This window comes from Fulmarus glacialis, unplaced genomic scaffold, assembly GCF_000690835.1.
Source record: "Fulmarus glacialis isolate BGI_N327 unplaced genomic scaffold, ASM69083v1 scaffold6854, whole genome shotgun sequence".
Taxonomy (NCBI): domain Eukaryota; kingdom Metazoa; phylum Chordata; class Aves; order Procellariiformes; family Procellariidae; genus Fulmarus; species Fulmarus glacialis.
This window is the reverse complement of record NW_009209869.1, coordinates 1-26,691: the sequence shown is the minus strand read 5'-3', so window position 1 is coordinate 26,691 and position 26,691 is coordinate 1. Positions and strand designations below refer to the sequence as shown.

Genomic DNA, 26,691 nt, shown 5'->3' with positions numbered 1-26,691 from the left:
TAAAAAGATCATCATGTCACTGTTGGCTAGTGCAGAGTTTTGGAGCAACGGCAGTAGCATGTGTACTTTAATATCTTCTCCCTCTGTTTTTCCTCCTGTTGCTTTTTCTGTCTCTGCAACCTGCTGTTTCTTTCTTTCGCATGCCAAAATATTGGCCTGCTCTTTCATCCCCTGCTCCCTGTTTCCTCTTCTGTTTGGATCCCAACTCCTCTTCCAGTTGCTGCGAGCAAGAGGATCCCACATACTTTGCTATCTGGGGTGACAATAAGGCGTTTAATGAAGTGATCATCTCGCCGGCGATGTTGCATGAACACCTCCCATATGTTGTCATGGAAGGGCTCAACAAGGTAACACAGCGAATTAGGATCAAGGGGCAGTTAGGTGCCCTAACAAAACGAGTGCCTTGTCACACGCCTTTATGTACACAGGATAGGTAGTCCTGGCCCAGGAGTGCTGGCTGTTTAAATACACAAGACCATTTACTTCGGAGGGGAGGAGGAAAGAAGATTGTGCTCTGGGCCAGTCATGCACAGGCTATTAGAGTTGAATGTAGTGAGGTCTGGAAATGGAATGTAGATCTCCATCGCAATACCCAGAGTCCCAGACTACGTCCATTTTCCAAATTTAATGTCCTAATAATGTGAGGTTGGGTGTTTGTTTCCTTCTCTCAGAAGCTGCCCATTACAGACTGCAGGTCAGGTGAAATCCAGGCTGCGACAGAAGTCCTCCACGCTGTGGCTGCAGCCCCTCTGTTAGTCTGAGGGGTGACTGAGCTTACGTGCAATGGTTGGAGAATGGGTCTCTGCCACTAAGTTACAGTTCCTAGCCATGCGGCTCTACCACGGAGATTTAGCCAAGTCTCCTCTGCCCTGCTGGTCTGAAGGCTGGCTGCTCCTGCCAGCATCCTGCCAGTCACCTCCCCAGCGCTGGATTCCCAGCAGGGCATTCTGACAGGATAGAGTATGTCAGAATTCATTGACATAATCCTTTATCTCAAGACCTTGCCCTGCCCTTGCAGAAGGGATTAGTAAGAAACGGAGGCAAATCCACCAGTTTGAAAGTCTTCAGCTGAGAACAGCAAAGCTGCCATCTCCAGTAAAACACTGCTGTTCGTCTGCTTGCCTTGAATAGGTCTTGGAGAATTACAACAAGGGGAAAACAGCTTTACTTTCTGCAGCCAAAGTGATGGTGAGTCCTACAGAAGTGGATCTCACCCCAGAGTTGATCTTCCAGAGTCAGCCCTTGCCTAGTGGACCATCAGTGCAGGTCGGAACCGGAGCCATAACAGTGGACAGAAGGAACAGCAGTACTAAGTAAGGATATATCTTTGATTTCTTTGAAGGATTGTGGGATTTAGGTGTGGGCCCATTTTCTCCTGGGGCATTGTGATCAATGTTTGTGGAAAGGGTAGATCCAAGGGCTGCCTTTGTGGGACTTTTACTTAGCTTCAGTATGTCTTGTGTCATGTTGGGGGGGGAAAAATCCTTTGTGTTACTCAAGAATCTGTGAGTGCTGCAAGGTCAGGAGAACCTAGAAGTTGAGGGTGTGGAAGAAACTTCCTTTTCTCTTTATCCAGACAAATGGGGTTTTCCCTGAAACCGTAAAGGCAAAGCTTGCAGTCTTGCAGCCAAATTTCTGTTTTCCTGTGATTTGTGTGCCCAAAGATAGTCTATATGTGATTCTCAAAAGCTGAGAAGCAGTGAAAGCCATAAGCTTACCAGAAGATGTGCATTTAAAGCTACTTTATGATGTGACTTGTGTAATATTATAAACAGGTCGATCTGGGAACATGGATACAGGTGAGAGGAGAGCAGTTGGTGTCCTGTTTCTGAAGGACAAGAGCAGAAAGCTCAGTCCAATGGAAAGCAGGCGAGGGGAAAAGTCATGTTCTGAGTGCTGAAGGGGTTGTTTTCTGGAAGCTGGACCATCACTGAGCACTGATATCAGTAGTCTGGCAAAGGCCAAAAGGTGGAGGAACATCGAGAAGGTATACAAAGGAGTGGTTTGGAGAAGAGCTTGTTCTTTGTGGTGTACGTAAACAGCTTTCCTCCAGGACCAAATGGCAGAGACACTCCTTGCAGACTTTCAGATAACGTTTGAGGCATTGCAGGACCACAGACTTGCAAGAGGCAAAGAAAGTAGATATAAAAATGTGGGCAAAGACTTGTTTCAGAGTTGGAACATATGACTTCCATCACAGAATTGCATTTTATAGGGCAAATTTGCAGACAAAACAGGGAAGATCGTTTGTAGTCAGAGATAGCAAATGGGAATTGTGAGTGGAAACAGAAGACAACATTGTGGCTGGGAGAGGTTTATTTCTTTGCAAGGGAAGCACTTCTATGGAGATTTCAGGTAGAGAGACCCAACAAGAAGCCGTGTGTGTGTGGGAAGAGGCAGGGTGAGATGGTCTGTGCTGAGTGATGGACAGCTGAATATCCTTCAGATAAGATGAGTGAGATTTAAATTTAGAGGAAAGATAAGACAGCAAATAACATGAAAATGGTTTGTCACACAGAGAGTGAATAGTCAGAGACAGTGAAGGAGAGCTTAGAAACAACTGCAGCTGTGATGAAACAGCAGGAACAGGGATTGGCCCATGTTTGTGAAGGCTACACTAAGACTGAGAAGATGAACTAAGTCAAGCAGCAGGGAGAAGAGCAGTGGTTTCTGTGCCATAGCCAGAGCAGACCCAGGGAGCTGCTTCCTTTTTGAGGTGAGTGAAAGCAGAGGGAGAATTCTGAGATGTGAAAGGGAAAGGAATGAGGGGGAGGGCAGAGAGACTTAAGGGAGGTGCTAGAGTGGAAACAGTTGTAGGTTGGTTGTGTTTAATTCAAGGTTAGAGCCAGCTTACTGTGTCAGACTCCCTGTTTTGGGGGTTCTTGAAACCTATTCTCAGATCACTATTACTCTAGTTACAAAGGGATCAAATACTGGCCTAACTTATATGCCTTTCCCTATACATCATGTCCTTTTGGCAGGTGCAGCAGTCCTCTCCCAAGCTCAGGCTCTTTTCCCAGGTATTTCCTTAAGTTCTTGTCTTTAGGGCTGTCACTTTGGCTGCAGCTGATCCGAGGCTTTGTGTGTGCCTGGTGTGGGGAAGTCCTTCCCTGTCTCTTTGATACGGTGTCTTTCTGGAGGAGTCTGCCTGATCCTTTAAAGTCTTAGTGTGACTGGAGTCTCTCTAAAGATCTTTTTTCTTAAGCTGAGTAAATTGCTTTTTTACCTATTTTAAAGTCTGCTACCTGAAATGGTAGCTGAATTGGTCACGGGCAATGCTCTAACATTTGTGGTAGTAAAGTAGGGATTGCCAGCATGGAGAAGGAGGGGAAGGCATGACACTGGAGTGAGTCAGTGTGAGAAGAAAGAGAAGGTATAGTAGGTTAACTGTAGGCTAGTCCTTCAGCTCTCTTGCCTCCACCTGCAGGTGTGTTGAGTGAGAGAGGGGTTTGTCTGCATGTGTGGAGACACCATGGTTTTGGATGCTTCAGTTAGAAGCTGCAAGTTTCACTGGGAGCAGAACCTTTCACTTTCCTAAGTAAAAATGGTGCTTGAGAGGGAAGACGTTTAGCCAGGAGAAAAGGGAGAAGGGCAAGAACCTGAGTTTGCAGAGGGAAGAAACTATACCTCAATATTTTCAGCTGGGAGGACAGAGAAATAAGAGTTTTCTTGCAGTTGTGGATGGCTCTTGTAGTTGTGTGGTCTAGAGCAAAGACATATGCCCTCCATGGGGAACTCTGTGCCCACGACTTGGTTCCTCTGGCTGTTCTGGCAGCTTGTGGTTCTGTGGAGTGATGCAGCCTCACGTTGTCTGTTTCTCATTGCAGGAGCAAGTCCCATTCTGAAATTAGCTTGGAGGGGTTTTATGAGACAAAGCCACTTTCTCCTGTGCAGAAAGACCCTGTGGAGCTGCTTCTCCTGGATACAAAGGAACGTCTGTCTGTGGAGCTGCAGGACCGTCGTGCCCCTCTTGCGACCATGGAGAGCCTCTCGGACAATGAATCCATCTATAGCTTTGATTCAAGGCGCTCCTCTGGTTTTCGGAGCATCCGGGGCTCCCCCAGCCTCCATGCTGTCATGGAGAAGGATGAGACGCACTGCTTTTATATAGACCCTGTTATCCCTGAGGAGAACCCCTCCCTCAGCTCGCGGACAGAGCTGCTGGCTGCTGATAGCCTCTCCAAGCACTCCCAGGAGACTCAGCCCCCTGACAATGTGCTCAACAGTGGTGGCACTACCCCCCAGCGACGCTGCAGTGAGGAGGGGGCCAGCAGTGAGGGGGACCGTGTTTCCTTAGCCCCTCGTGAGGAGCTGTCCCTCCAGAATGGACGGCTCACTGATGTTCCCAGTCCCCAAGTGCTGGAGTTTGCTGAGTTCATAGACAGCCTCTTTAATTTGGATAGCAAAAGCAGCTCCTTCCAGGACATCTACTGTATGATGGTGTCAGACAGCTCCAGTGACTTTGCAGAGATGCCCAAGTCTGTCAGTGATCAGGAGATCCTGTTGAGGGCACAATATGAACCTAACTTAGTCCCAAAGCCCCCGAGGTTGTTTGCAGGCTCAACCGATCCTTCGTCGGGCATCTCTGTCTCACCCTCTTTCCCCCTTAGTTCATCCGGAGAACTCATGGACATCACTCCCACAGGCGTGAGCAGCCAGGAGTGCCTGGCCACTGATAAAATCCGGACTTCCACCCCCTCTGGGCATGTAACCAGCCCTGCCAAGCAGGACGACCTCATGATTTCAGCCCTCTAGTGCAGGGTAAAGGGGTGCGGCTCTGAGAGCTGATCCCGTAGGCTGAGTGCTGGGATAATACTTGGAGGAGGTGGTCATTGGGCAGTTTGGATCGGAGGAGACAGCTGGAAACATTCCTTCTGGGGTGACACAGTGGTCACATACTGGTGTCTGGAGGATGGATTGTGCTCGAGTCCCATGCTTGCAGCTGGGAGAAGCAGCATTGCCTCACGAGGCCTGCAACACTAAGAGGGTCTGAGTCACTAAAGGTAGATGCAAGTTCCCTACCTCAGCCTGTCTCATTTCATTTAAGAGGCAGATTCCTTGCCCCAGGGCACCTGCTGAGTTTGGGAGTGAGATACCCTGCTTCAGGGAATCCTCTGGGGTGAAGGGGTGGATTCTCTGAAGCTCGAGGACTGGATAGGCAGAAGCAAGGGGGACAGGCCAGATCACCCCCTTGGTACTGTGTCAGTGGTTTTGGAAATGAGCGGATTGAGACTTTGGGCCCTATTGCACTACCATGTCGGATCTGGCCCAAGATCCAATTCGTCACACTTCCATGGGGATTGCTTTTGTAGGACACTCTCCTGTTTTAAAGCCATTGGGGCTGTATTCTCCCCAAATGCAGTCTCCCCTCCCCTGGCCAGGCGCAGCAAGAATGGGGCTGGCACTGTGTTTTCTCTCCCCTGGGTACTTCTGTGTTCAGTGACCACCAGGCTGCTTTTGAGATGCAAGGACACCGTTCTGAAGAGCCAAAGCCCTCTGCCATGTCCCTCCTTTGCCAGAAAGAGTTCTCCTGGATGTCATCATCATCACTTCTTAGTTCTCTGGACCACTCTGAGCTGGTGACATTCCTGCAGGACTGACAGGATTCTCATCTCAGAGCTGCATGGATGGATCAACTTAAAAATTTAACAGGCTTCTCAGCACCCAGTGTTATTTGCCAGGCCCCTGCGGAGCCTGGGAGCCTCTCCTGGACTCCGCTGGGTCCTTACACCACCCGTATGCAGTAATCACAGATCAGTGCCAGCCTCTGTCATTGGGAGTTCAGGGAAAAGATGAACTTTTACTAAGTATTGAAATCTCTTGTATGTTTACAGAGCTGCTAAGCTTTTTGGAAGGTATTTATTAAGCAAACAGGGAGGCTTTCCCTAAGCAAAAAGCATGTTCATTCTCTCCTTCCTGTGCTGTTCCCTCCGGGGACTGAGGGGAGAGAGGATGGGCAGGTACGATTGCAAGTCATCTGCTTTTAAAGTGGATCGGATTCTGGGGGAAGCTGCGTGCATCCCTTGCCCACCCTCCCTCGTCCACCTCCCCGTTGCACAACACCATATTGCAAAGCTTGACCAAGTCGCTACTAAAACTACCTGAGCACTGCTGTGCAGAGTCTCGGTGCCCGGAGGAGCCTGCTGTAGACCTATCTAGGCAGGGACTTTCCAATGATGGAAGCAGGAGAGAAACTACCTATCTAGAAAGTTAAACATACTGTGACCTGTAGAAAGCCTTTAATTGACAAAACACCTTCATATCAAAGCTTAGTGGAGTTATCAATCAGTCTCACTGGAGCTCTGTCCTCCCTCACTGGAAAAGAAATTCCTATTTTAACTTCCTTATAATCACAGAGATGTTATTGCCCTCCTTTCCCCTCCTTAACTGTGGTATCTTCATTGTGGGAGGATGCTGTGCTTCCCAGGAGCTTATGACAAATCCCTCAGCTCCTGTTATCTCTAGCCTCTAGCTGTGTTCATTGAGTAGTTTCTGGAAGCCCCAGGCGTGGGTCAGGGCTGTGCTGTCCTGGGTGCCGCACAAACAGAGCACGAGTGGTATCAAATGCCATCAGGTCAGAATGGGAGCACTTTATAGCCAGTGTGCATTGATGTAAATGGCTTCAGGCGCACAGAAGTGAACTGGACTTTGTGTCCAAGTGCTGATCTCCCACTCAACAATTTAGTGTGGGATACTGTGTCCCCTGCTCCTTACAAATTACAGGGCCTTCAGAAGTGCAGGGGCTTTGTTAAATGGGCAGTAAAATATTGTCCCTGTGGTTTTGGTTCCAAAGGTGACCTTTTCTATACTGTCTTGAATTGGAGGGAAGAAGCCCCTCTGAATTCAGAGTAATTTGTAATAGAAAAATGCTTTAATTCTGAGCAACAAGAAGTTACTTTTTTCTTTGTAGGTCCTTCAGAAAAGAGCAGTGGTGTTCCCCTTGCTGAGAGCTTGTATGGTTCAGGAGCACACATAGAACAGCTGTGTAAGTGCCATCAGATCATCCACTATTACAGACCACAGGGTAAGGCTGAATTGCCGCACACACCCAAGAAACACTAAAAAGGCGGTGTCCAGGAATACGCACAATAAACTGGGTAGTTTTGAGGGGGAAAAGGGAGCTGAAGTGTAGGGAGGCTGAGGCTAGCAGGCTAGCTCACCTCCTGATGCGGACTGCTGACACATGTTGATAGAATGGGGAAAAGGAGTCCGTTTCTGCCTTTAATTGTTGGCAGAAGATGGGTAGTAATAACACTTAGCACTTAGGCAGAGCTTTATATCTGCAAAGCACTTTACAAATATTGGTGAAAGAATCATCTCTGTCCCTGGCAGTGAGGTATTAGGAGAAGGCTGTCTCTGAGAATAGGTGGAACAACTGGTGCCCTACGTGAGGGTGATGGGGAGATGACTGAAGGTGAGGAAGGTGGATTACCTCCCTCTTAGGAAAAAATTGTTGTTTCGGTAGTGACCTGATGATGCTTAATGGGTCGCAGTATTGCACTAGAAAGTCACTTTTGACCTGGGCGTACCTCCGCTATGTCCTGGAATACGCAGTCGCTGTGCGTGACTGTTTCCTTCTCTGTGCCATTGGAACTGTGTCCCTGGGGAATGGGGTTACCTTGCCCTGACCAGCTGTAGCAGGAAACAGCCTGGCATGCTGCATTTTTTTGCTTTGTTTGTGCTCTGTGATTATTAGGTTTCTTCTGAAAAGCCTGGAAATACCTAATGCTGGTGACCTGGGCTTGCCATAGATCAAGGCAGTAAAGGTGCAAAAGAGCCTTTTTGGTTAAGGTTCTTATTGCATCACATTATGGGTAATTCCTGTTTTCCGTTCTCTCTTGACAAACAGTTCTGTTCCCAGTCCTCACAAAGTAAATCCACACTCTTTGCGTTATTTCTGCTTTAAATGTCTCTCTGTGTCTTGATTCTCATCACTCCTTTGCTATAAGAGCATTTGGACAAGCTGATCTCCTATTTCATCCTGGAAGAGCATATCTGGAAAGTTAAAATAAATGCTAAGCCTGTAGCTACCTCCTTCATTTGTACAGCACACTATTGCCTGCTTTCTCTGCCCTCACTTCACTCTGATGTGCAGCTGTCTTTGGAAACACGAAGCGTCTTCAGATTTCTTAATCTCTTGGCTTCTGGTTCCTACTTTTGAGCTTTGTGCCTTCTAATCTTTATATGTTCCCCTGATATTTCAATGGGATGTTCCACCCCATGTTGAGGCAGTGCTGGAAGTGCAGTTCATAGTGCCTGATGCCCTAGACCCCAGCTAAGCTGCCAACAGTTCACCCAATTCAACGACACGTCCTTAAAATCGCCTCTAAAAGCTTTTTGGTAGAGGAGTGGAGCTGAGGCCACGCAGTTCTTGGAGAGCAGAGAGTGGGCTTTGTGCACCTTAAAATTAAAGCGCAGTAAGTGAAACCTCTACACCAATGCAGCTTTGCCAAAGAGTCTATCCAGGTTTTCTGCCCTTTCCACGATCGCCTGGTGTGGCAGATTTCAGCTGACTGTGTAATTGGCATTTGCCGTTGCATGCTGGTTCATGATATTCTCAGCAGACTGTAGTGGAATGTAATCCTGAAGCCTTGAAACATTCAGGGGCAACATGGGAGGCCCTTAACTAGGTACGTGTTGAACTCCATCCAACAGCTTACGAACAGCCTCTGAGCCTGCTGTGAATGCACTCACAAGGTGTGAAGGGTTCGGTACTGCTGTCCATTTTTTGCACCTATAAGCTGCGCTCCTTTTGGGTGTGTCCAAGGTGGAATAAAATAATCCTATTGATAATATCCCAGTGAATTTTGATTGTCAAGCCCTTAGCACGTAGTGTTGGCTGGCTGTGGTTTTGGAGGCTCTTCTGCATCAATAATAATTGCTTTTATTGTTGCTTTAATTGCAGCAGTGCCAAGAACATAGAGGATCCTGCTGTGCTGAATATGTACAAGTGCTGAACACAGAAAGCCCTTCTCCAATGCTTACCATTATCCCCTCTCCTTCTCTGCAGAGCTACCCTTTCCATTTGGAACATGCATTTTCTCCTAAAACTGCCACCCTCTAACCTTTCCTCTTTTCTTTGCTCCCTATTCCTGTCACCTAACCAGAAGCTAACTTACCTCTCTTTTGGTTGCTCTGTCTCAGGATGAATGTGTCTTAGTACACATCCTTGATAGCCCCACTTAAGCATGGGAAAGCTATTCCCTGTGGTCTCATGATGACCCAGAACAGTTGAATGGGATTCCTGCCTTGATTCACTTGGGAGAGCTGCTGCCCTCTGTGGCAGATAAGGCTATCTAGAAAGGTCAAAGCACTGTCAACACCGAGAGGTTCTTTAGCTATCTCTAGCTTTTGCTTACCTGGTCTGTGGTCAGTATTTTCAGCATTCATAATCTTTGCAACTTAAGAATTTTATTCAAAGTAAACAGGAGTTGTATGAGATATTTTGTTATCTACAGAGGACTGAGACAGCAAAGCTGACTGTGAGTGTAGATATACAAATGCAGTGACTCCCATTTCTATACTTTTAGGACATTGTTGCTTAGATTGCGATCACAGCTGAAGGTCCCAAACAGGATTTAGGTGGGAAGTAGGTGTTGCTGTCAATGAACAAGGGCACGTAAGAAGAAAGAAAAACACCAAGCATGGGGATACAGGATCAGTGTGTGCTCCTTGGAGCTGCTTCTGCTGTGGGAGTCTGACTTGTTGCCGTGTCCTGTCTCTATCAAAAGAAACAGAACAGGGCTGATCTGTATCAAGTGCAGCAAACTGGATGAATATGGCATTACTTTTTCAAATATCATCTCCTAATAAGGTTCCCCTCTGCTCAGTTTCACTGTTTGAATCTGGGCCTAATTAAGAGGGGTTTTTAAATGCTCCCTTAATATCTTAAGTGATTTTGTTTCTTTATCAGGTGTCTCTTTGATTTTTCACTGCTCTAGATTAATGTGGGCCCCAGTCTTAATGCTCTCTCTATAAAGCTTTTCCATGTTTCTGGTTACTACTGCTTCCCAGTTTTAAATTCATTTTAATCCTTCCTGTATCCTGCTTTTAGACAGGGCAGTGAGATCTGTATATATTCGATTCTTTACAAATCCTGTTGATTTGTAAAATGGCCTCTTCTAATATATTCTTTATGCACTTAGATGTTTTCTCAGCTTTTTTATCTGCCTGCAGGCAAAGACCAATATTTTCACTGAATCGCCCACACAGATACCCGGTTTAATTTACAACTTGGAGCATATGAATAATCAGAATTATCCCTTGCAATGGTGATTAGTTGGGGTTAATCATTGCTGAAATGCATGTGTTGGTCTGTTTAGAGTTTGTCTTTTGTGGCTATATCCCCACAGGGAAGACTGGGAGAAGGAGCATCAGTTCTAGCTAGCCCAAAATACACATGCTTTGTCATTTGCCATTGTATTGGCACCCTGATACTTGCCCCTTTCCTAGGACAGCTGTTAGATCTTTCTCATAGCAAAACAGGATACATATTACCTATGCAAACTGTACTTGGGATCCTTTACACATTTTGCAATCTGAACTAATGGGTTTCTAGATGTAGTGAAATTTGGAGTGTCTTAATGTTTAACTGCTGCGCTACAAATTCCTCCTTGTTTCTGTTGGTGAGTGGATGCCATGTGCACACATAAGTACTGCATATATTCATCAACGCGGTCCGCATCTAAATCCCAACAGAAAGATGATGCTGGGAGGGCATTCTAGCCTAGCCTGTTGCATTTCCATGGTCAACAGAAGCCCTTCTGTGTTTGCCTTGGGAATCGGCTGGGGTGGAGCTCTGCTCAATGCTGGGTTCACTTTGTGCTTATGCATACCCACCACTGGGATATTCTCTTCCCTTGGCAATAGGAGGACATTCTGGCTTTGCAGAAAGGGTAGCAGTAGCATTTGATTTCCATTTTATTAGGTATGGTGGTTGCAACTACTGCCTGCAGAACATGTTAAGCCACGCAGGTCAGTAGTTTGCTGATAAAGTGGTTTATAAGTCTTTAAATGTAATGCAGAAATACTGGCAGACATTTAAAATAACCTCTAGCCCTCAACAAATCTAGCAGCTTTGCTTCTTGCTTAAAAGCTCCTTCAGCTTTCCTCCGATCTGTAGCATTACTTTTGTTCCTTTCTGCTCAGAGAACTGAAATCTGAGATGGCTTTTGCTGACAATCCTTCCATGCTGTCACTTGTTTGTCATCCCTTCTTTTTAAATTCACCCCACTAAAGCTGGATTTTTGCTGAGAGCTGTTATTTAATTATGCTGCTGCTGCCAATGGACTCTCACAGAGCTTCTCTGCACTTTAGGAAGTATATAGACAATCTCTGCGATCTTCTTTCTAGTTGGAAAAGCATAGGGTGAGTAGATACTTGTTGGTTAAGTGCTCCCTCCTTAGAGTTCTGTAGCAGCAAAGTAACGAGTTACCGAAGTACAGGGAAGTAAAAGGGAAATGGGTCAAATATCTAATGCACTGAACCTTAAAGCTCAGAGTAAAAACCAAGACAGATTTAACATGGATGGCTGTTTCCGCTCTGTGAAATGTCAGCTTCTTCCCTGCTTGAGGTGTACCTAGTGCCTCTTTAGCCTGCCTAAGGAAAGGGAGGGTTGGAAATGCAGCAGCGGTTTTGCACAGACTGCTCTGATGCTCTGAATGAATATATTTCTCTGAAGCACTGGAAAGCACTGGCTGAATCAGGCTTGTTGCATGTTTTTCTCAGAGCCTGTGCAGTACTGAACTGCAGCTCTGGATTTAGGGAAGAACTGCATCTCTTGTGCCAAAGCTCCCTCTCATGGCGCTCCTGCGTGGAGGAGGCGATGCTCCATGTCGCAGGCAGAGTGCATCCTGCTGGAGGCAAACATTGCCTGTTCTGGGTAGCTATGGGAAGAATGAGAGAAAGATTGCAGCTGGGATGTAGGACTTGGTCGTACAGTGTTATGGGTCAAGCCTGAGAGGTATGTGAAATAGACTGTATCAGCATTCACTGAAATCTTCCCCCCCCCCGCCAGCTCCTGTGTGTCTGCTCTGTACCCTCCAAGGGAGGAGCCACCCCCCCTGCAGTGGGATATGGCAGGGACGAGCCTGGGGGCCTGTGGTTTGTTTGCTTCAGAGTTTTATATTCTAGCTCTGAGAGTCAGGGCCTTCACTGCTGAGATGGGTGGATGTTAGATCTGTGGCGGACAGAGCCTGAAACCTAAACCCTATTAATTTGTAAACTCTGTGTCATTAGAGTGAAGAAGTATTTTAGGAAGGAGATCCCTCACTGTATAACAATAGCCGGAGGGCAGAGCAGCAAGGCTGTTGGCTTCCTTGTGTGGCAGGAGTACTGCGAACTGCCAGACTTCTGCTGCGCTTCTTTCTTCCGCATCTCCCGACTGTATCTGCGCCTAGCACTTCCCTGAGAGCTGTTACGCTCTGCGCGGGAGGATGTTGCTAGCCTAAACTTAGGCTGTTTAAGGGCATGCACCCTGGAAATTTGAAACAATTGAGGAGAGAGCAATTCCTTGCTTTGTTGTAGGGACTTGCAGTCCTAAAAAGCATCAGCTGTCTCTAAGCACTTTGCTGTCTCTGTTACTGTTTTCTTTTTGCTTATTTTCTTGAGTTTATACCTGTTGTGCCTGTGTTTTTTCTTTGGCTTGAGATCCAAGCCTCCTGCCTGGGACCAGACATCTGCGAGCTTCCTTTCCCACTTCCGCGTGTTATTTCTTCTCTGGGTGTATGAAGGGGAATGCAGTGTGGCCAAGGACTGGTTCAGAGTTGCCCTTGCTGTCGGGCCCTCCCATTCTGCCTCAGCTAGGACTTGCCAGATTTCTCCACTGTCCTCTGCTGCCTCAAGTTGTATCCAAGTGCCAATAGCAAAGCCTGACCTGAGGCAGGCTGTTTCCTGGAACCCACACCACAGTTACCCTGCCAGCCCCCTCCAATCTAGAACCTCATCTTGTGCAAAGCGAGTGTTTTCTGTACAGTAGGAAGGGAGGGCTTCCCACCACTTCTTACCTTTGGTGTATGTGACCTCAGTCAGTGTTTAAAAGGTCTGTTCATGAGTAAAACTTCCTCTCAGGTCTGTTCATGAGTAAAACTCTTTCTACTCTTCAAGATCTGACTCTGGTTTTGCAAGAACTTATGCTGAAAGGGACTTAACATATTCCGAAATGTCTGCTGCAGTTTTGATTTACTGACATTTCTCTCACTGGCTCTGGAACAGCCATCTTCCAAAGGTAAGCTCTCTTTTTAGGGAGTTGGGCATTTTTGCTGCTTTCATTGCTGTGTTTGAGACCTCTGACTTCACCGTGTCATCCTGTGCTCTGTTTTTCATTTACTGAAGTTTTCTACCTGCCCAGCGTATCTGTATGATGAGGGGACCTCTATCTGGCTACTTACTTATTTCTGCAAAATCATTAAACACAGAGCAGCACAGGAACAAGCCTTCATTTTGTTTTTTATTGGGATTCCACTGCCCTGCTTTCCATCATGGGCTTTGTGCAGTTCTGATGGCTCAGAGTGGGAAGTACCTGGTGCATGTGGCAGTACCAGGAGGAGGGAGCAGTCCAACTCAGCGCGTGCATCACACAGCACTCAGGCTGGCTTGGTGGCACGTGCTCGTACGGTCTGTGCTGTCTTGATGCACTACTTTGGGGATGTTGTATGTGCAAAGCAATCATATCACAGTGCGTTTGCTAGACCACTGCCACACAGCTTTTTGGGTCTTAACTCCTTTATCAGTATGTCCACAGCGCTTTGCTGATGGCCACTGTCTGGTGGCAAAATGGCATCATCTGCAGCTACTGGGGCTACAGCTTCCCAGCTTTCCCTCCATAAATGCTGCAGCTGACTGAAGAGGTGATGTCCAGGGAATAGTCTCAAACTCCTGTCCCAGTGATAAACTTAATTACTAATGTCAACACAGGGATTATTAGTGATGGGTTGCGCCTCCCTGCCTGCGTGCATGGGGCAGCAGGAGAGGAGTGCTCTGCCCTGCAAGACCCTTTCCTTTGGCTCAGTGTCTGCTCCACTGTCCTGCTGTGACAGCCACCAGTCTGGTCTGTCCTCCCTTATGGCTGTGAATGAGCAGACAGCAAGACCAGAGGAACTGGCAGAAACGATTTCCTTTCTCATCTTTTTGTGCTTTTTAGTGCCAGCTGTGTTGGGTGAAGCCCAGCTGGATGGCCTCTATGTGACAGGAGCTGTCTGCTGGTGGGGGGCTCCACGCAGCAATGGCATACAATAACTCCCTTGCCTCCCACTTCTCTCTCTGTCAGCGGACACCAATGCCTCTATGGAAAAGCCCTTCTGCCTGTTTCTGTCACCTCTCACGTCATGTGCTGGGGCAGCTCAGAGTAGGGTAGCTATGAGTTAACTCTTTGACCCCAATTGCCTCTTTATAGCTAAAGCCTTTTGTGTTTATGGGAGAAACAGCCCTTCTAGGGAGCTCTGAGCTGCTCTGACTGTCTCTTGCAGGGCGTAGAGCACTTGCATATGCAATCAGGGGGGAGACAGCACAGGATCCTGTGTCCCCATGCTCAACCGAGAGGTCACTGCCCATCCCGGGAGTGCTGCCCTCTGAATCCCTGCTCCAAGCTGCCCCAGCATGAAGACTACAAGGAAACTAAAGCACTCCTCATGTGCCATTCTCATGTGACTTTTTGTACCTATGTATGAAAGATCCAAACTAATATTGCTGTAAAGAAAGATACAGATTAATATAGCATATTATATAAAGATATATGTATATAAAAGTTTCTGTATATTGTATGACACTGTGTATAAAATGGATGTAGAAGCATGACTGGTGTATGTGACTGTTCCCAAGTCTGACCTGGAGAATGATAGTTGTGATTTGCCTGAGGTTATGTCCTAAAGGATTGTGTGTGAGTTTGAGAGTTGGAAGAAACTGCACTGTGCACTCTCACTGCAGAGGGATGAGGAATATGGTATTGATGCATCACCACAGCTCTCTGGAAGGCTCTGGGGAAAAATTTAGCTGCCATTTGGGGCTGATCACCTCGCTAGCTCTGTCTGTTTTGGATCTCAGCCTTTGATGGGGTGGGAAAAACGCTTTGGGGAACATCTCTGTCCCTTGAGATCAGCTTGACACTTCTATGCCCTGCCTTTCTGTGCAGCACTCACTAGCTCCAGCTTGGCCCCATGCAGCCAAAGGTGGAAACTGCAGGGAACTAAACTTTGAGTTACCAAGTACTTGAATTCAATATGCCATACAAAAAGAATTACCTTAGTGCAAACAAAGGCAGTTGATTACAAGGCACTCTTTGGAAGGGTATGAGAAAGTGGCAGGGAGAGGAGGACTGGGTGCAAGCAAGAACAGTGTAGAAGTTTACCCCATGGAAAAACAGCAAGGTGTTGGGATCCTTCTGCAAAGGAGATGAGTTCAAATGGGTGAGCAAGAGTTTCACAGAAGCCTGGCAGAGTAAGGGACACGTCTTTGTGTAGGTTTGTAAAGCAGGATCTCGATGCCTCGTGCTGTGTTCGCTACAGATGAATAATGGCTATAGTAATCCATATTCTGGAAAGGGCAAAGCAGTAGTTGTGGCTTACAGGGTCAGAGAGGAGGAGAGTAAGAGGAGCCAGTGGAACAGCTTCAGGAGAGGAACAGGAGCTTTCTGACCAGTCATGAGAAATACAGGCAGGAAAAGGAATGCCTGGAAGAAAGTAATCCTATTAATGGCTGCATGGAATAGTTTTTATGGTTGCTCCTGAAGAGACTAAGTACTATCAGGGAATTAAGAGCTCAAAGGTGGCTGAACTACTGAGTTCCTATAAAAATGCCTATAAAAAGTGCTGGTATGTATAAGTGCTTGCCTGATGCTTTGGTTTTGTTTTGTGTTTTTTTCCTACCCGTAACTATATCAGTCTCATAAAAGGATATTGCCTCTTCTGTAAACACTTCCTCTCGTGGGGAAAGAAAAACATAGAACTCTGGATACTACCCTTGTATAAACATAAAATAATCCATGCTTAAGAGTGACTGTTTTAATACAGTTACTAAGGAGAAAAATATATGAATGTGTACACAGCAGGCATTGTGGATGTTGCTTTAAAACCTGTTTTACTATTAAAAACCTTAGCTATTGAATGTAGCTAGGGAGGTAGTTGCTATTTCCAAGAAGACACTCTGGCGGTTTGGTATGTTGGTGGCCGTAGAAGACATTTCCAGCTTATTGAGAAAAGTGTTTTTCAACCCAGTGGCCATAAAGCATCCAGAACTACACCAGAAAACAAGTTTTCAAATGATTTGTAAGCCAGACTGGTGCATTCCCAAGCAAGGAAAGAAAATGAGTGAAAACGAATGGAAATACGTAAGTAATTAAAGCTGTGATCTAATTGCTAATTATTTGTACATGGAAACCAGCATTGCACAAACTAGTTCATCAGTTTTTTCAAGGATGCTAGGTTGTACTTCAGTTAGAAAATAGAAAAAATAAAAGGTTAAGAAACAGTGATCTCAAGGTGGTTGTACAGAAAGCATATTTAAAAAATCATGCCATGAAAGGATATTTAATTAGTCTATACTTCTCAGAAGAGGTACTGTTCTGGTCAGTTGCATTATACAAAACCTTACTTGACCAACTGATATTTCTTGGAAACAGTGTTAAGCTTAAGGGAAATAAAACCAATTTATGTATGGAAGGATTTCTAGCTGGATGGTGTCTCTAGCTCTCAGTGTTTTGATGCAGGTTAACTTAGTGCTTTCAATTAACAGTACAATAGAGAAAATAGGGGTGCTACTTGCAATTATAGGGTGACGCTCACTTGTCTTATGAGACCAGATTAGTACAAAGAGATCAGGAGCCAGATCAGTCTACCTCAGTGTAAGGAAAAACTTGGAAAACTGTACAAGTGGAAGAGTGGCATGTAGTGGGTCAGAGCTCATGACAGGCCACAACAGCAGAGCTGGTGTATATAGAAGGCTGCAACTCATGTAGGCTGCATGTATTGCTCTGGAACCATGTGAGAATACATGGGCTTTTCTGACAGCACTTGAATTTCCCTGCCTTTTCAGCAATCTCTAGTTATGCTGCTGTTCTTCTAGTAATAGAGCTTCCTTGAAAGGCAAGCCCAGCTTTTGTGGGCTTGTTTGTTCCTGTCAAAGTCAGCAGAGGGGCTCGATCAAGCTTAGATATCCTTGTCAGGAGATGCAGAAGCATATGTGTGACCATTCCCGCACTTGGTGTGCCCGGTCCGAGGTGCCCCATGTCGGTCGGCCGTGCTGCAGCAGAGGGTGCTGTGCCCGTGCTGGCGGCGCTGCCCGCCTTGGGCACTTCCCCTCTGCAGGGGTTCCCAGTGCTCAGCTGGGCACCCCTGGGATTGAAGTGCTCTCTGCCCACTCCCAGTGCTTATTCTGCAGCTGGCAAGTGCAAACTGGGGGAATAACCATAATGGATGCAAGGGGCTGGCTTCCGGGGGGGTCTCGCTGCTGGAAGGCCTCAGATGTACTGTGTACTGGCACAACCTCTGTGGGGTGCAGTAAGAGCTCATTTCCAATCTGCCCAAAAAGTTTTGGACCAATCTTTTTTTGTGCAAATGTTCCTCCTCTGCCCTAATTGTTCTGAATCCTGGCAGTGCTGGTTTGAGTCCTTGTGCTTCTGATTGTGCTGGTCTCCCATGATGGAGAGATCTCCCAAAATGGATGTCCCTCACTGTCCTTTATTCTTTTTTTTTAAATCAATGGTGGTGTTCTCTCCATCTTGGGAACGAACCTCTTGCAGTTAATGAATAACTAGTGAGAGATTTACAGTGCAGTTCTCTTGCCAAGAGGAGATAACAGAATGAGCCCGCAGTGCTCTGCTTCCGCCTCCAGCAGCGTGGGAGCTACCTTGGGTGTGTACAGGGTGCTGGAGAAGGGCAGGATTGCATCCTCTGCTGTCTTACCCTGTCTGGGGGCTGATACCAGAGGAGGTTTGCAGTCTCAGCATGAGGACACTCACAATCAAAGCAGGCCACCACTGAGAAAGACCCTGTGAGGACAGATCTCCTTGGGCTGACCAAGCTCTGCCTGCCCCATCTGTCTGTATTGGCCCTTGTGGTTGTGTCTGTTGGTTCACACCTGGAAGACCAAGGTGCTTGTGTGTGGGATGTATTCTTGTATGAGTGTGTGCTCTTGCATCGGTGCTGCTGATGAAAGAGTACTGATCTGTGGGGGCTTCACTGAGGACATCTTCCTCAACTTGGATAGTCCATCATGTCCACAAAGGCCTCTGTGCCCATCACTTTGACATTTTTGTTCTGTGCTGTGTGACAGCAGTTGTTTGCCAGCAGAGCCAAACTGGTCTCCTGCTGCAGCTGTGTGTTGATTTGAGACATCTTGCCCCAAAACTACTGGGGGGTACCTCTGCTTGGCTTTTCAGTGTGTTTTGGATACAAACAGAGCTCTTGGGAATGGAGGCTCTTCACTGAGCAATTTTTTTGCACCCTCCAGGCTGGGGAGGAGGCTCCCAGCAAGGCTCCCCGGAGTCCCAGTTTGCCTAGAAACTGGCAGGAGTTGCCTGAATCATGAGTGAGAGGCAGCCCAAGCAAGCAGGGTTTTGTTTAGGTGGCTGCACAACTTCCATTATGAAATGCCTGCGTTCTGCACAGCTGGCAGGGGGTTCCCAGAATAACCACGCTTGCTGAGTGGAAGAATTGCAGCAGTGTTTGAGGCAAGGAGATGCTATAGCACAAAGATGAAAGCTTTCGGGCAGCCTGGAGGGAGAGACCCACAGAGAGGAGGGGAGATCTGTGTGGGGGCTGGGGGAAGAATTAAAGGGTACCGTGACTTCACAGGATTGCATGCTGATTGCTGTGCTGGCTGCCTCGGAGAGAGCTATAGAGAAGGATGCTTGCTGTGTAAGGCCAAAGGAGGATGGAGGGTAAGGAGAAAGGGTCTTCAAGGTGGAAATATTTGTGTAAGTGTAAAACCAAGGAAAGAAATCAGCTGGCTGGACTTGTGTTACAAGTCCTGGTTCTTCAGTTGGCCTGTATTTAGGCTTGCTCAATCCAGTTACATTGCTACTGTTCAAGGGAGAATGAGTTGGGAATGTCGGGCAGTACGGAGAGTTGACTGCATCCACCAACCCTTCATCCTGCATCGCCTTGCTGTGTGAGCAGGGAGGACTCTCTTAAGCTGGGGAAGCGTTGGTGGTATGGTGAGGGGCCTCTTGCAACAGAGAGAAGACAAAGCCCCTCTGCCCGGCGGCGGGTGCCCTCCTGAGGCTGTGCGGAGAAGGGGTTTGCTTCTGCGTTCAGGCTGCCTTGGCGAGGCAGGCTGTTCCCAGGACGCAGCCAGAGCAATCTGGGATGTACCTTACACATCCGTGATAACAGTATCGGTGATGTTGAAGCTAACAAGGCCAATGACCCGAGAGCAAATGACACTCTGCTTTGTACTGTACTAATGTTACCTCTCACCAGTCTCTGCATTTCCCTTGCCTTTCTGTGTCCTCAGACAAAGCCCAATTACAAGAACAGGGGGAAGTTTGGTAGAGCGTAGTAACAACAAACAGAGCAGCGTTAAGGCTCTCATCCCTCATGTCCCCAGCTCAGCAGAGATGTCTCAAACATCCCTCCATTTGCCTGTTTGAGCCATTTAGACCACAGTGCTCCTCCTGCCTGAGACCATCAGGTGAGGTAAGAACGGGATGGAAAAACTGGCATCCAAAGCCTTTTCCATAACTTCTTGCCAGCTAGCTCGCTCCCTGGGCCACGCATCCTCTGCCTGATCACAGCTCTTTTGTATGCCAGCTGCGGTATCTCACTGGCAGATACCACAGTATAGGTCAAAATCTGACCCTCATTTCACCTGCCTTCTACTGCTGAGACCACAAAATAATCCACTTCTCAGCCATACCGATCAAAGAGATTGCGTGTCAACCTTTGGCTGCAAGCCTCGAGGTGCTGCGTCCAATCTCAGTGAAATTTCCAAAGAGATTTTCTCCATCCTAGCATCCTTCTTCTCTGCCACTACACTACACATTACCTGAAGGGATTTCAGCCTCAGATGTTGGCTAAAGTTGTTAGAGATCCTTATTTTCCCCACACAGGTTAAGTTTAGTGGTAAGCCCTGTGTTAAAAGGTGGCACGGAGATACATTCACCATCAAATTCAATGGGAGCTGAACTGGACTCCATTATAAATTCATTTCAGAACGAGGAAACACAGTTGAGGTAAGAGTCCTCACTCTGTGACATATGGCTGGCCCAGACCATGGTAAATACATGGTGTGTCCTGGCAGCATGACCTGTTCAGCCTGCCATGAGGTGTGGAACAGAACTTGGCTCTGTGCGGCACAGACCCTGACAAGGTCTGGCGGAGGGGCTTTACCAGGGTGCACAGCCTTGGGCAGCGTTAGTTAGGAAGCAGTTTAGCTCCTCGCTGAAGTGTGCCATCGGTGTTCTGCTGGTGCTTTACTCTTCTTTCCACGTTTGATTTCTCAAAGGCTCAAGGGGCAGTTAAGCACTCAGCTCCTACTTAAAACTGATGGGGGTTGATTTCCTTTAGAAACTTCATCCTTATGTGTGTTTGAAGAGGGAGAACATTTTAGGAGTGATAAAGTTGGAGAGCACTGTATAGAATAGCAGTTGGGTTTTGCTAAAACAAGAAAGTAGGTGCTTTCTCTGGTGCTCTAGGAAGGAGGGACTCCTGGACTCTGAAGAGTACTAAATTCATTCTTCCTGCTTAGACAAATCAAGAAATATTGCACTTAGATTGCTGCAGTGTTCTAGCTTTAAAATCTATAATTGTCTTTGTAGGTTTCTTTTGTTGGAACAAAAGTTGAAGCTGTTGATAGCTATTAAGTGATAGGATGTGTTAGATCCCTATGAAAGGGATTGAGGAGTAGAGTGCGGTTTATGTGGCTGATGGCATCTCAGAGGAGCAGCATGCTGTGTGGAGGGCATTCTGCATGCTTTACAAGCTGGAAGCGTTTGTCTGCAGGGTCTTTCCTAAACACTGGCACTTGCCTTGCAGCCCTAGAAATTCAGCTGTGGGCTTTATAAATTCTTTAACAATCTGATGAGCTCTTCCCATGCTTGTGCGAGGACTTTTCCAAAGTGCCTTAAACCAGTCAGAAAGCTTGTAAGACTTGCAAACTCCCAAGCTCTGCCTGGCAGCACGGTCCAGTGAATTAAGCATTGTAAAGCAAACCCAGAGGATCCCAGACCTGAGCTTGGTTCTGACACTTAGTTGCTGTGAAACCCTCCAAAAATCAATCACAAAAGGATTCATTCCCAAATGCAGTCTCTGTTTTGCGCTCTCTGGCTTTAGATACCAGCAGACCTTATGGTCTGTAAATGTTGCACTCTGTTTCATTTGGTGGAAGTCAGCCAGAACTACAGGAGCTGCTGTGAATGCTGAAGGTGGTTTGGAAGAGGTCTGGACGTGAACTGAAGGCCACCTTTGGAAGGCAGAGCCCTGAGCTCTACTAGCTCTCACTATACAAGCATGCTCACCTACCTCCTTGCAGAGGACGCAAGTGTCACTGCTCAGTGGACCTCCCCTCTCCTGAGGAAGAGATTCCTCTCCATGCCTCGGCCCAGCTGCATCATGACCATGAGTAGTGATGGCTTCTTGTTGCTCCCGCTGCTTGGCAGTAAAGGGGACCTGCCTTTCTGGTGGCCTTGGTCAGTATAGAAGAGGGGCGTCCTGTTTGGCAGCAGTGTTCTGGGAAGTGGTGAACAGGAGATGGAAGCTTGTAGAGAGATGACCATGGGAGAGCAGAGTTGCACAAGCTCAGCGTTGTGTGAGAGGCAGTTTCATTGCCAGCTTGCTGGCTCCGATCATTGATTGCATTCCCATGGAGTTACTCATCAAAGCTGTAGTCTTCACTTGAAGGTTTTTGATCTGTCTGTGACCATGCTGAATTCACTGGCTGGCTCAAAGAAGCATTGTCACACCAGATAAGAGCAACAGCTCTTCCTGAGGGAAGTCAGGTGGGGTCAAGGAGAGAAGTTTCTCTCCTGTGCAGCCAAATAGCCATGGGAAATACAAGTTCTGCGCAGTCCCCGAGGCTGAGCAGACTCCAGCCCTGGACAGATATAAACTCTGTAGAGCACAGATGAGGCTGCATGGACCATCCCCAAATAAAGTCTACGCTCTTTCTCGCCTGAACACCCAGTAACCCTGGTGCTAGTACATGTAACATGTATAGGAGCCTTGGCAGCTCCTATAGTAGATCGGTTGTTTTCCCTATCACCTACGCAATCTCATACGCTGCCCCGGGAGCTAGGACTGTGTCAGTGAGGGTGGCTGCCAGGTCATGCTCGCACTAACCCTGAGGGCAAGTCCAAAGACCCTTACTGCAGCATGCCCTCGTACCAGAGCAGCCATCGCCCCTGGGTGCCTCCGGAGACGCTTGCCAGCACGCGGAAGGGGGTGGTGGGAGCCGAGCAAGGGAACTGCTGGAACACGCTCCTGAATTGGAACTTTTAACCCTCCTAGCATCTGTGAAGAGCAAAGTTCTGTGCTGTAGACAGTAATTACTAATATTTGTTACAATAGTGCCTTCTTGCCTTCAAGAGTGACAGTAGATTGGCCACGTTACCCTTTCTCTGCTTTTTAAGCCCAGTGACTACAGCAACCAGTGAAAAAATCTAGGGGCTATGTGTGCTGCCTTACGTTCATTTTTAACCATGTAAAATGTGACTAAATTCAGAGCATTTCTTTTGTTAACAATTTTCTTATTTGCTTCTGCTTGCCTGTTTTAAGGAAAAAAAGCCAAAAAAAACTAGCCAAACATTTTTGTGGATAACATACCGATGTACTGTATCCCAGTGGAGGAGTACTGCTGTGGCTTGCTTGCAAGTCCTTGCAGTTGTTCTACTTCTCACCTTGAATGCATGGAGACTCCGTCAGAGGACAAAATCAGTCAGAGGGTTTGTCTTGTCTAAGATAATTGGTGTTTTTAGGATGTAGCCACTACCATGTCCTGGCTGACATATTCAAAAAACTCTGGATAGTGAAGGAGATCCCAGTGGAGGAGTACTGCTGTGGCTTGCTTGCAAGTCCTTGCAGTTGTTCTACTTCTCACCTTGAATGCATGGAGACTCCGTCAGAGGACAAAATCAGTCAGAGGGTTTGTCTTGTCTAAGATAATTGGTGTTTTTAGGATGTAGCCACTACCATGTCCTGGCTGACATACTCAAAAAACTCTGGATAGTGAAGGAGGCCATCTAAATCCAGTTCACGTGGTCCATGTGAAAGTTTCAGTACATTCCCTTAATGTAGTACAAAATAATACAATATCGCCTAACTGTCCCTCTCTTAAATGCCTGATGAGGCTGATTAGCACAGTCTGAAGTTTGGGGTCGCAGCTGCACGCACAGTGTGATTTTTAGAAGCCTGCTTCCCAAAGAATACCAGACAAAGGCAGGGGCTGAGGAAGGAAGACTGCTGGTGTACAACCACCTTTGACAGGGACACAGCCCACTTGCCCCTTGATTTTTAGTGGGGTGAAACTCAGCAACATGTCTAGTAACTTGAGGGGTCTTTAGATCAGAATCAAAACTGGTACAGCCTTACTATACTAAACAGATGGATATATGCACACTGAGTATATAACGCATAAACCATTAGTATGAGATACCAAGCATTCCAGCGTCTCTAACAGCTAAGCAGCAGTTTCTTTGGCATTTGATGGCACGGTCACCTCGGGAGCAATCTTGCATCTCTTGACCCCAGGGCCGTGCTCAGCTGAACCTCAGGTTAGCTGGGTCGATGGTTCTGCTGCCCTTCGGGCACGTGCCTGCCAGCCTTACCTGTGGCCCCCGTACGGGGACAGAGGTGTCTGTCCCTGCCCGGTGTTGAGGAGGGAAGCTAAAAAGAGACTAAAAAGCCTTCTGGCTGTGCCCGAGAAGCCCGACGGGGAGTTGGGGTGTGGGGAGGGACGGGGTGGGGGAACCGCTGAATTATTTTTTTGTTTTAAACTGGACTTTGAAATTTAGCGCTGGAGGGAGCAACAGCCACACCTTCCATGAGTAATATCCCTCCACCCCCTTCTTGGCTCCCGCTCCCGACCAACCACATGGGATAGGGAGAGCAGTGTTTACAGAGAGCGTGACCCGGAGGAGATGAGGAAGGGAGTGTGTGTGTATCTGAGGGGGGAGACGCGGGGACCGGGGAGGACGTGGGCTGGCAGGGAGGGAGAGGGGCAGAGGGGAGACGGCAGACAGGAAAGCAAACACACGCTGTGATGGGGGCTGGATTTCTGTCCCCTGGCGCTGCCTCCTGTGCAGCAATAGTAGATCAAAGCGATACCTTCTAACTTTTCTGGGTTCAGATCTCTCTAGTACTCTTGGGGATTACACAAGTACAACTCTGAAATGCTGGATTCTGAGCTCGTTGCAGTAAGGGACCAGCTGCTCTTTCCCCTTTCGGGAAGGGCCGAGGTTGGGTGCGTACCTCAGTGCCATCAGGAGTGCATGCCCAACCTGTCTTTTCCCTTTAATTAGGTCCAGGAAGGGAGACAGCAGCACTCCTTGGGACACAGAGCTCAGCAGTACTGAGAGGCAAACGTGCATGAAGAAACATAAGGTGAGAAGGATGCAGACCGACAATACTTTGCTTGATTCAGACACCAGGGAAGGAGCAAAGATGGGTGAACCAGCCCTAGGGAGGCAGTTAGGTCCAAGTGGCTTGGGATCAGGAGACGCAGCTTGTGTTTCAGAGGCTGCCTGCTTGGACTGGGACAAGTGCAGTCATGCTAATCTCTGCCTTCCCAGTGCAGAGTGGGAATAAGGTTTGTTAATCACTGATGGATCTTACTCCTACGATAATGTAGAGCGTGATGCTGTGCTAATGGTACCACACAGGTGAAACCCTGTTGAGCCTACCTGCTGGCTGCCGGGATACCGTGGCCATGCGCTGGGTACAAATACCTGGCTAGCTTAATGCTGTTGCCCAAAGGCACCAAGTTATTTCAGAAATTATTTCTGGGCCATTGGCCTGCCTGTTCTTAGGATAACTTTGTAGCACGGACAATAAAAACAAGTGTTTTGTTTATCCTGCTCCCCCACAGTATGTACTTAGAGTATTTATCAGGAGGATGGTTTGCTGGGGGTGGCAGCCACTCTGCTATGGTTTGCATCGTTAGCGTGTTGCTCTCGAAGGGCTTTTCATGTCTCGTTAGTGGGGGGTGTGGCACTCTGGGGCTGGGAGGGCTGGCTGGTCTGCGCCACGTTATGGGGAGGGTGTGTTGCGGGGCTGGTCACATTGCTACGAAGTAAAGGAGAGAGGTGTCACAGTTTTATTTTAAATGAGTTGCCGCACAGGAGTTTGCTCCTTGGGGATGGGGAATCCCAGGCAAAGACCGACGCGGTCGGTCCAGAGGGTTACACTTCCGAGGCAGATCAGTCTCAGGGTCATTTGCCTTTCAAATCTTTTGATCATCTTTGGACCCAGCTTTAGGGTCCAATGCCATAACAGCAGACACTTGTTCTTCTGCCAGCTTGGCCTGTTTACAGGTTCTCTTGCTGACTTTGACAGTCACCAGTGAAGTGACCCAGAATAGCCTTGGCCTTCCCTTGTTGTTTTATTGTGCCTGAGCAGCTGAAGCTCCAGCTCCCTCCTGCCACTCCTGTAATTTATTAGCTGTCTCTGAGAGACGTGTAGGTGATGCACCATAGGCCTGATGGCACAAGAATAAGACTTACGGGTGGGCAACGTTGCAGTGAACCATTAGGGACCACAGGGGAGGTTCTGCAAGCGAGATCTGGCCGGGAGCGAGCAGAGACTCAAAGGGGGAAGCTTTCCCGTGCACCGGTAGCGCTGAGCTGGATGCTCAGGTCCTATATGTGCCTGTGAAGTCTTCTGCCGCGTTCTCAAGTGAAACTTGGGTGTACAGGGCTGTGTGCTCACTGGGAGGTCTATTCCTCACATCTTCACGCAGGAGGCTCTTGCTGAGCAGAGGTAACGTACTGCTGGGAGGATGAGGGACTGAGCGTCGGGGCTTGAATCCTTAGCAGGAGCATTTAGTTCTGGGGTCTAATCTAGTACGGCCTAACATCTAACCTGGCACCGACCGGATTTAGGCCTGGGCTAGCAGTCGGGCTCCATGGCAAAAATAAATTTTTGCTTCCTTCCCACGCAGCTTGTGCCTGAAGATGGGGGAGGTGAGTGTGTGCGCAGGAACAAGGGGCGTGGGGTAACAGAGAATAACAATTGTCTTAATGGAAAGAGAGGGAGAGAGAGAAGAAAAAAGGGCTGTTGAGCTCTTTCTCTCCATCCCCGAAATAATAGACCTATTACTATCCCCAAACCTCGGCCCCCCTCCCCTCCCCAGAGAAGAATTGGTCACTGCACAGCTGTGTGAGCGAGAAAAATATATTTATATATATAAGAGAATCTGCCCTTCTGAATTGGTTTGTGGGGATGGACAAAACCTCATTGTGCGCTTTATCTGCCCAGAAGAAATGGTCCCACAGTCTTTGGCTGGCAGGGGCTCTGCGTTTGGTTAACTGTGGTCAGATAACTGTAACTTCATTTAGATACTGTACTGTTATTTATTTTTTTTGAGGCATTATTATTGATTGTGGGCACATCTGGGGAAGAAAACACAACTGTCCCTTCCCCTTCCCCCAGCCCCCGTGCTGGAAGGGGGTTTTTTGGGTGATTTGTGGCTGCTTTTGAGAGCAGGGGTCGGCCCCGAGGGGGTTGCTGTTGGAAAAAGCCATCGGGGGGGGACACACAAACCGGGTCT

General features: G+C 47.7%; 1 protein-coding gene across 1 annotated transcript in view; it reads left to right on the top strand.

Moving 5' to 3' along the window:
• Positions 1–4,755, top strand: part of DAGLA (diacylglycerol lipase, alpha) — a 31,176-nt gene extending 26,421 nt beyond the window's left edge. The window contains exons 17-19 of the mRNA XM_009576969.1: positions 218–347; positions 1,132–1,313; positions 3,828–4,755. Coding sequence (XP_009575264.1) covers positions 218–347; positions 1,132–1,313; positions 3,828–4,755 — 1,240 coding nt within the window. The remainder of the gene's footprint in view (positions 1–217; positions 348–1,131; positions 1,314–3,827) is intronic.
• The last annotated feature ends 21,936 nt before the right edge of the window (positions 4,756–26,691 follow it).